Source organism: Tinamus guttatus, unplaced genomic scaffold, assembly GCF_059628265.1.
Source record: "Tinamus guttatus ecotype Peru unplaced genomic scaffold, ASM5962826v1 Tinamus_guttatus_pri_ptg000188l, whole genome shotgun sequence".
Taxonomy (NCBI): domain Eukaryota; kingdom Metazoa; phylum Chordata; class Aves; order Tinamiformes; family Tinamidae; genus Tinamus; species Tinamus guttatus.
In genome coordinates, this window is record NW_028288722.1 from 320,326 (window position 1) to 330,886 (window position 10,561).

Below are 10,561 nucleotides of genomic sequence, written 5' to 3' on the forward strand. Positions count from 1 at the left end.
ATCCTCAATCCAGACACACAGGGAAGCTCTTGCAGTAACACCAGAATGTGGTCAAGGCACTCTACACTCACAAAGCATGTGAAAATGGTTAGCACAAGATCTGTCAGGGACAGAGCTGGCTCCTTGAACTCTTTCCAGTAAGGTGCTCTCTTGTGGAAAGTGAATCTCACTGGAGGCAGATCAGACAGTTGAGCGTAATTATTTTTTTATAAAACTGTATCCTGCTTATTTTTTTCAATTATGAAAAATTCATCTGTATCTCTTTGCAGCTAGTTCTCTAAGAAACGTAGGTGAAAAGTCAGCCATAGAAGCTGTAACATTCTGTTGCAAACTTCAGTTGGATAAGGATAGCTTAAAACAAGAGTGATCTAAGTCCCCTGTGGCTTGTGAGAGAAATGGCAGGATTGGGTAGATGGAGAGGAAAATTGTCCACTCAGTATTTGATCTCTGAAACAAAGCCTTTCCTACACATTCTGAGTTCATTAGGAGACACTCTGGATTGATATGTTGCTGTCACTTACTTTAAAATCTGGAAAAAAAAGAAGTACCTGTATATTTTTGAAGTCTCTGTCTTTCATGTACACTCCTGAAGCCTCTCCAATTAGCCATATAAGACTTGAATAAAATTACAGGGAGAGACATGGTACCTCAGGGCTTTTTGCATTTTAATGAACCCCAGGGTGTATTTGATGCTGAGTCCATGAAGCACAGCTACTGAGAGGAGATTAAACAAAACATTCAAGAACTCAAAGTCAGAAGTAAACTCCAAAGTTTCATAGAGCATTAATGGATCCCACTGAGGACCATTACTAACAAAGATTCCACAGAGGCTGATTACAGCACAAAATTGCAATTTCAAGTTTCCAGGTAGGCAAGAGAAATGTGCAGGTCGCTTTCATGCCACATTAACTCTTGATGTGCTTTTAAAGAAAAATGGCCAAATGTGAACACCCAGCCCATGTGTAGAGACATCATTTTTCCCATGCCTTAACAAGGGTCTTCTTGGTGCCAGTGTGAGGGTGGGATATGCAATGCTGTGTGCAGGACAATGACATGGCACCTCCTGGGCTCCTGTGGGAACAAGGTGACGATGAGGTCCTGGTGTCTACTCGTAGGCCTCAGTGGCAGAGATAACAGCCAAGGGGACAAAGGTCTCAGTTCTGTCCGAGACTTTCAGCCTGTTTCAGGCTGTTGGCTGCCTTCGCTGCCCAGGCACACTGCTGTATCATATTTTGTATTCTGTAAAAATCTTTGTATTCTGCAAAAACCTTCAAGTCCCCTTGGGATTTAGTCTGCTCCAGGTGCAGCAACCTGGCAGTTTTACTTGCTGGATTTCATGAGGCAGTTCATTCCTACTATTGGCCTAGGTCCCTCTCAAAGCCTGCAAGCACAGGACTGATCCCGTTCAGTTTGGGGTCAGCTACAAACATGATGAAATTTGTCCCCTCCAGCTCATTCATAAAGATGTTAAACACTTGGCTCTGTGCCCCCTTCTCCAAGGGCTCTGCCTCCTCCAACTGCCTGGAGGGGCCACCCAAGATAGGGGATGATAAAGAAGGTCTGGGCAATAGCCCTGAGGCCTCAGGGACAGGAAAGGACAGTGTGTTGGGATTAGAGACCTTCCCTGGGGACTAGGAGGTGACTGTCCATTTCCCCATTAGTAGCTCCTGCAATATGTGTGTTGCCAGTGTCACTACATTGGATAACACATCAAGCACGCGCCCAAGGATGCTTCTGTTGCACTGGGAAATGGCAGAGCGTTAAGACTGTTTCTCTAGGATTGTTCCAGTCCCTGTCCAGTCCATTCCCAGCACTGCAGCCTGTCTGGGGAAGTATGAAGTGACCACATAGTGTGTGTTTTTGTAGGTGCATGTGTGTTTCTGCGTGCGTGCATATGGGTATGTGTGCTTTTTTTGGCCTCCAGGATATTGATGCTTCTTCCTCCTTCTCTCCCAACTCTTCTCCAGGCGTCATGATGTTAGGAGTGGGGATATTCTATGAGCTTAAATGCTACAGGTGCACTGAGAACAGTGAGGTTTCCATTCTCCAGAGACCCCTGTTTCATTTATTAGAGGATTTGAATATCAGGCCAGATGTGCTCAAGAAAATGTTCCTGCTAAGAAGACAGGTCAAAAGCTTTCCCTGCCCTCTACCAGGCTTTAGGTGAGTGCAAAGGGCTCTGAAGACATGACCGAATGCCTCAGACGGAATGCCTGAGACCAGCTTCAGCTTCTTCAAGCTGCACAGGAGCTTCCGCTAAACGGAGGTTCAAACTCATCCCTTGACTCTTCAGCAGCCTTTGGAAACGGGCTCAGAGTGCCCTCTTGTGATAGAGATGCAGAGCTCGCCCTGATCGTAAAAAAAGAAATTCAAATGAGCAGCGTCAGATCGCATCAGATCTCACAGGTCTCTCAAGGGAGAAACAAAATTCCCCAGCTCGCTTGTGGGACCCTGACCTTCAGCCTGGCTTCCAGGTGTCCTTTGCAGCTGCAATGTGAAGGCAGTCAGAGCTGAGGCCCTCCCTCCTTCCAAGGGGTATTCGCTTGCAGACGTGCAAGAAACCTATAGCTCAGCTGCGCGTTCCCAGCTCATTCCCTTCCTTCTCTCTGATGCTTTGGGCTGCTTCCAGCCTGCTCTCTAGGCCATGGCCTTGTGATCAGGCTGCATTCCCGGAGCTCCCTCATCAGGCCCTGCATGGCTCCTTGGACACCCATCAGTGAGTTGACAGTCCCAGGTCCTTCCCACTGGGCAGAGGCAAAGCAAGGGCATCCATGCGATGGATGCAACCAGCTGAATCCTTAGACAAGGTTCACAGGGTCATAGCAAGCCAACAGGGAAAACCCAGCCTGCTGTTAGGAAACTGTTCAATCCAGTGTCCTCAACAGGGTTCAACTCTAGCTTCCTACTTTATCCAAAAGATACAAAATACTTCTTTATATGATTACTTTTATTAGTATTACAAGCTTTGTGTCTCCTCTAAGGCTCCCAAAAAGTAAAATTCTCTGAGTACCCCTTCATGTTACGTTCTTTGTCCATTCTGCCATTTGCACCAATGATTGCTCAACAAGTAGTAGCTTCTTCACTCTTGGTTGGTTTCCTTGTTGTCTCTTATGGGGTTATGTTACTTACTGATTATTACTGTAGCTGTTTTCCCACCTTCTTATCTCCTTGTTCTCTCCTTGTTTGAACTGGCTCAAACTATGTAGGGAAAATTTAGCGATGTACAGCCTTAGACTTCAGTAAATTTAGCTATTAGTGCTAAGCAAATACTACTTTATCCAACATGCTGGCCTTTTGCTGAACTCCACAGGCAGGTCTCATCAGGCTGCATGGAGTTGTAAAAACTCCTGCCAGGCTCTACAGGTGCAAACAGGTCTGTATCCAGCGTCATGGGCTTGTATGAGCTCCTCTCACATTCCACAGGCTCGTACTGGCCTTTGCTGAGCACTGCAAGGTCATACAGACTCCTGTTGTGCTCTGTGAGTTGTTTCAGACTGTGCTGGGCTCTGTGGACACATAGAGGCCCATGCTCACCTCTATAGCTTCGTACGGGCTCCCGCTGACTTCTCCAGGCTTGCACAAGCTCCTGCCAGGCTCTAAAGGTGCACTTGGGCTCCTGCCATGGTCTATGAGCTCTTACAGTCTCATGGAAGCTTTTGTGGCCTCATATGGGTTATTGCCTGATTCTGCAGACTCGTATGGCCCTGTGCTGTGATCTACAGACTTGTAGCAGCTTTTGCAAGTTCTCCGGGCTCTGCAGGCTAGTCTTAGGCTCTATAGGCTCCTACAGGCTCCTGCCAGGCTCTTTACACTCCTACTGGCTCTTATTGGTCTTTGTGGGCCCGTGTGAATTCTTGTCAAGCTCTACAGATTCCTACAGGCTCCTGCCAGGCTATGTACACTCCTGGTGGCTCGTATTGGTCTCCATGGACCCATAAGGATTCTTGTCAGGCCTGTACCAGTCTCTACAGGCACATATGAAGCCCTCGTTAAAGAAGCAAATATTTTTGTTGCAAAATCAAATACCCAAGCGATTTCTCGTAACTGCAGACCTTGCCACACACAGAAGCCCTTATCTCAGCAATACCCTACTTTGAAGAGCCACTGAGCTGTTGCAGGAATGGCCACAAGCAGATGCTCTCCAACCTGCCACAATCACCCCATGCCATTCAGGCTGCACCCCATTTATTCACAAAGCAATGAATTGGGTTTGCTCTACAGGAAGACCTCAGAAATAAGATGCTTCTGAAAGCTCCCAGATGATACAGCATAAAAGGCAGAAAACAACAAAGAAACAATACAGGTATTTAGGGAACAAGCTAGAGAAGGAACTGGCTCTTGGTTAGTAACAAAGATGCATGGGGGAGTCAGGAACCAGGTCAAGCAACCAGCTGCCACCTCATGGAAGCACCGAACCACCCACTTGGAAGAACCGCTAAAGGTAGAGGTCAGTCAAATGCAGAGCAGTGACAAAGCAACAGACTTGACCAGCATCTTCCCAATATTCACAAGGGCCATCTGGGGAGATGGGCAGTCCTCACTCACGCTGCTGTGAATCAGAGACAACTCTCCATGGAGCTAAAGCAGGAGATCAAGCCCAGCACAAGCAACCTACACAACATTCAGTTGCTAAAATACTCCTGAGTCTAGCTTAGCCAGACTCAGTGCCAGCCCCTTAGCTCAATGCCAGCCCCTTCCTCAGCACTGCTGGTTTTTAGGTGCATGACTGCTCTCACTTCGCACCCCTGGAGTATCACTGGGGAAAGGCAATCAGCTGAACCCCAAATAACCTGACTAACACTTTGTTATTGCCAGTCCAAAATATCTCAGATGCTGTTATGCATGATACCCCTGCACAGATTCATTTGTTCATACGCTGTCCAACCCAAATAAACTTTGACTTCACTTTGGAATTGATCACAGCATTGAGGAGCTCGGCTGCTTCCGTGGGCTGCCAGTCCTCCCCAGAGGAATTTAACCCTCCCTAGCCCAGGATTCCTTCCCCAAAACAACTGTTTTGCTCAGGCAACATTACACATTCATATTCTTCTGTGCAATGCAAGGAGGGGCTGGCCAGCTTTTCAGATCACAGGTCCTGGGATGAAAACAACAGTGACATGTTGCAGTCCCAGCTGGCTCATGGCCAGACAAGACAAGGTGGCAAAGTGAGCCCCAGCTGTCAAAATGCTGTTTCTTTAAAAAGGATCTTCTCTGGCTGCAGTCAAAGCCACGCTATGCCTAACGTCACTGAGAAACAGAAATAGCAGGCGTGAGTTAAGGGAGGAGAATGAGAGCATTAAGAGCGCACAGATTTCAAACATACTTGGCTAGGTAGCACAGACACTTCTTGCCACTGCCTTTCCAGATGCGACAGATCACCAGGGATCTCTCACTATCTATCCACGAAGAAGGATTCTCTTTTGTCTGTTTTTTTTTTTTTTTTTTTTTTTTTGTCAGCTACAGTTTTAAGTTCCTTTTAAAATCATCAGATATTTTTTATTTTATTTTTTGTAGGAGACTTCATCTGCTGGATTTAAGAGCAAGGTTTGAGCAGGACATATTCATTTCTGGTTTTGGCTGAATGGGTTGTGCGTGGTACCTTTGTGTGATGATACGGTAGAGCAAGAGGTAGGAATGGCTGAGAAAAATGCTTAAACCATAAGCTGCTTTAAACTGCTGCTTGGGATAACAAGCTCTTTACTGTGTGTGTGCATGTGTGTGAGTATATGCATTTATACATGAGCGCAGGAATGACTGTAGCAAATCATGCAGGGCTTCCTCATTCTATTTAATTTCCCTCCTTGAGGACTGAGGACCTGCCTAGCTGCAGGCTTTGTTTCCAGACATGTGAAGCATCTGAATGAAGTTAGCAACTGTAGCAATTTGATGAATTAAGTGAAATGCAGGGGAAGAGGAGAGCAGGGAGACATGGTGTGCTGAGCTCTCAGGCACACGCTGTGCACAAATGTGCCCAGGCACAGGGCAGATCTGCCCTTCTTCACAGCGCCCGGAGCACAGTCAGGGCGGCTGCAATAGACTAGCACCTGAGCCATGGAAACCTGCTCCCAAAGAGGAGCTAGAAACCAGCTGCACTCCGGAGCTGATGCGCGACCTGCGCCGGGCTTCGCTGGGGCCCTCATTTCCATGGGCGCAAGCAGCAGGCAGATGGCAGAGGTGCTGGCAGAGCCTGCGAGCATCTGTGACTCCTTCACACTTAGCGCTTCGGCTCCCGGCACAGTCTGTACGCGAATAAGGAAGCCCACGGGCAAAGAGGGTACTGCGGGGGCAAGCTGGTGTGCAGGGAGGCTGGTTGCACGTGCCCAAAGCCAGAGCTGGAGGAGACAACACGGCTCACAGGGGCAGTGAGGGAGCAGATTGGTTTTGCAAGGTCCAGAATAGCTGAGATGCTGGCAAGAGTCAAAGCTGAAATCGGGGGAAACTGCTCACAGAAGGAGCACTGTCCACTCGAGGACTGTGTTCAGCCTTTACCTTTTGGATGTTTCCACTCAACAGGGTGGTGGGATGGGTTCTGTGCACCCCTCGACCAATTGCTAAGCAAGGAGAAATCCCTGTGTGCTGGTTACACTCTTTTGTGCAGACTCTTTGCATAATGTGTCTATGGCACCAGTCAACCACAGCGGGTTGTAATGGGGAAGGAAGGTGAGGGCAAGGCATGAAGAGGGTGAACATCGTCCAGTCTCTAGCTGTAGTGGTTACTGTGTCAGGGTCTTTGGTATGCATATGGGCAGAGGAGAGCCTAGTGCTGTGACCCTGCTGCCAAAGAGCAAGCGGGAGGAAGGGCAGAGAGTTGATGTGGGAGCAAAGGGGTACTGAATTAATTGGAAAAAGCTGCAAAACACCTAATTCCCGTAATAAAACAAACCCAACCTGGCCAGCAGAATGAGGCACAGGGAAATCCTTGCCTGCTGAGCCCTGGCAGTCAAGACCCCTTCTTGCAGTATTTCTCCAGAAGAACAGACAATCTGAGCTCCTTAAAACACATAGTACATGTGTGCAGGTTGGCACAAACCTGTGCTGCATCTTAAAATTCGAGCATATTAGATACCTCTTTAGTATTTTTCTCAGGTAGGTCTGATCTCCCTTTGCCAACACAGAGCCAGTGCATAGTGTTAGGCTTGAGCTAACGAATAGCTCCAGCACAAAGGGCTATCGCTTGCCCTAAATGCTGCAGAGCAAGCACACAACTCCGTGCGTAAGGCTGCCCAGGCATGTTCACAGGCAAGTTTGTTGGAAATGTACATATGCATGGATACATGAGAATATCTGGGGGTTCAAATTAGACAGACAGCACGAAAAAAAACCAGTTCACGTACAAATGGCACAACTTGCTATATAGATTGAAAATAGGTTTGTTTTCCATCACTTCTCTACAGTTTGAAATTGCAGGATGAGACTTAGCACAAGCTTCTTATTCAAGGAAAGTCGTTCTGCGGAAACTCTGCAGAAATGGTGGGCAAGACTTTGAGTGGGTCACTGAAAGAAAATAGGCATCAATTTGGCTGCAAACAGCAAGTAAACGTTTGCTTTCCCTTTTCTGGTGTCTTGAACTCCTTGTTGTTAAGATCTTAGTCAGTGCCAAGTCACCAAGATTTAAATAAGCCCACTGATAAGTATACAAAATACCATTATGAGTTTAGGAAGGATTTTTTTTCCCAACTGCAAATTAAATATGAGGATAGCAGCAAGTGGTTCCAGCCCTGAAACCTGGCATAACCAGGTACAACTGGCATAAGTTAGCACAAACTTTTTGTTGAGTAGCCTCAATGCAGAAGACCGTTGGCACCTGCAGGCAGTACAGATATGTAGTCAGGACTTCTGAATGATAAATTATGTTGCTCTGCCAATCTTCTAATATGCTAATTTCTGATGTCTTTAGAAGAGAAAGCAGTTCTTCGCGTGAGCACCTGCTAAGAAATGATTTACCAGATCCCAGCAGTCACATTTCTCAACAAAACAGAAAAAGCAGATCTGCGGACCCCTGTGGCATGAACAAAATACCCAGTGTTAAAAAGCCAGGAGGATGTCCCTAATCGATGAGCTGGAGATCCACTTTTCAGCAACTCCTTATATGATCACAGACACAAGTGATGGCGGCCTGTTCAAGATCAGACCCAATACCTCCATCAATGCCACCTGGGACAGCCCTCCAGCCACCGGTTCCATGGAGGACATGATCGCCATATGCTCCATTGGGACAATCCTCTCCCTTATGTGTGTGATTGGGGTAACAGGCAATGTCTACACCTTGCTAGTGATGTGCCATTACTTGCGATCGTCTGCCTCCATGTATATCTACATCATCAACCTCGCACTGGCCGATCTGCTCTATCTTCTCACCATCCCCTTCATTGTCGGAACCTACTTCATTCAGAAATGGTACTTTGGGGACCTTGGCTGTCGCATCCTCTTCAGTCTGGACTTTCTCACCATGCATGCCAGCATCTTCACCCTCACAGTCATGAGCACAGAGCGTTACTTCGCTGTGCTGAAGCCCCTGGACACAGTGAAGAGATCCAAGAGCTACCGAAAAGCCATTGCTGTTGTCATCTGGCTGGTGTCACTGCTGCTCACCCTCCCGATGCTCATCATGATCCAGCTGGTGCAAAGAGACAACAAAAATATTTGCCTTCCCACCTGGAGCAAGCTGTCCTACAAAGTTTATCTCACCATCCTTTTTGGTACGAGCATTGTGGGCCCAGGGGTAATCATTGGCTACCTCTATATCAGATTAGCTAAAATCTACTGGGTGTCGCAAACAGCATCATTCAAGCAGACCAACCGGCTGCCAAATCAAAAGGTGCTCTATTTAATCTTCACTATCGTGCTGGTTTTCTGGGCTTGCTTCTTGCCTTTCTGGATATGGCAGCTCCTCTTCCAGTATTATGAATCTTTCCCATTATCTCCCAAGGTGATGAAGAACATTAATTATCTGACAACCTGCTTAACCTACAGCAACAGCTGTATCAACCCCTTCCTTTACACCCTGCTCACCAAAAACTACCGGGAATACTTGAAGAACAGGCAGCGGTCTCTTAGCAGCAGCAGTGGGTACTTCCAAAGGAGGAATCGATTTCAGAGGATTTCAGGGAGATCCCTCTCCATGAGCAGTCAGCACTGCACAGAGACATATGTTCTTGGTCACGCTCCTTTGGGAAACAGCAGTGCCTGAAGGTAAAATATATCCCCAAGAACAATCAATGTTGACTGCAATGTTGCTTTGATTTAAAGTGCACATGGTAAAGGCAAGGCCTCAGCAGATCCATAATGGGCACATATTTAATCCAGAGGCTGTGCCACAGGTCTCTTCTCATTTCCTTCAGTGCCACTGATTTGATGTTAGCAACACTCAGCTGAACATCTAATTAAATACCTTTTGCTTTTTATCTTTATATTTTATAGTGTATTGTCTCCTCAAGCAACCATCAATAATGAAAGTCTACAATAAGGCCATGATTTTTAATGGTATCTGCTGTCTCACAGAGTTAAAATTATGTTCTTTTGTGAATGGCTGTAGTCTGTTCTTTTTAAAGCAGTAAAGCTTGATTAATATTTGTATGAGGACTGGAAACAATGAAATAAAGACAAAGCAGCTGATGTTTGTGACATGCAATCCAGTCTGAGTTTGGGGTAGAACTGAATAGTCTGGAAGAAGAATATCCCAGGACATTTACATCTTGCTTTTCATAGAATGCTTAGGGTTGGAAGGGACCTCTAGAGATCATCTAGTCCAACCCCCCTGCATACGCAGGGTCTCATTCACACTTACTCGGCCACATCTTAAACTAACCTGCATGCACTGGCCTTGACTTTCAGTCCACACAAGTGTCCACAGCAGAGTTACTCCTGCAGCGTGCCGGTATGTGTGTTAACACAGTGCCATAGCTGGGGGGACACTCAACATCCTTTAACACACTCACCCTGAACACAGGGGCACCCATGGTAGGAGGGGATATTCTCTATCCCCCACTAACATGCCCTTTGCCAGAATATCTGCCCTTTTCCCTCCCCCAGGGAAGACTCAGAAACTTCTGATTTTGTTATTTCTAGGGCAGCTACAAGCAAACTGCGACATCCATCAGAGAGACCAGACCTGTCAGCTGGGGAAGGGAAGAGGGGAGTGGGTGAGGAGACAGGATCTCCAGCTGGCAGTCCTCAATATCCTCATTTATAAAAGCAAAAGTTCCCTTGTTCTGTTCACAGGGGATGGTTTTGCTTTACTGCTGCCAAATGAGAACATAGCCCTGTCTACACAGGAAACACTTTGCCTGTCCTGGCTTTCTCTGGTGATAAAGCTTCATTAGTACAAATATGCCCTCTCTGACGTTCGGCACTTCTGCAAGGTGTCTAAAAGTACCTGTTGAGGGATGCTGCCAGGAGTCCTCTGCGTACATTACACTTGTGGCCTCAATAGCAAGGATACAACTACTGCAACCTCAAAAGGTAACAAAACTCTAACCATGTTACAGAATCTGAAGTAAATTAATGCTTAGGAGCAAACTCATAAATGCGGCGTGATAGTCCATTTGGCAGCAAACCATAT

The 10,561-nt window shown here is 46.8% G+C and overlaps 1 protein-coding gene across 1 annotated transcript; it reads left to right on the plus strand.

Annotated features, from left to right (window-relative positions):
• Positions 1-7,935: 7,935 nt before the first annotated feature.
• On the plus strand, positions 7,936-9,287 carry LOC104564743 (urotensin-2 receptor). Its single transcript, XM_010211379.2, has one exon. The coding sequence runs from the start codon at positions 8,042-8,044 to the stop codon at positions 9,188-9,190; it is 1,149 nt and encodes a 382-aa protein (XP_010209681.2). The 5' UTR covers positions 7,936-8,041; the 3' UTR covers positions 9,191-9,287.
• The last annotated feature ends 1,274 nt before the right edge of the window (positions 9,288-10,561 follow it).

Coding starts and splice junctions, on each gene's coding strand:
- LOC104564743 (XM_010211379.2), top strand. CDS start 8,042: ATGTCCCTAATCGATGAGCTGGAGATCCACTTTTCAGCAACTCCTTAT.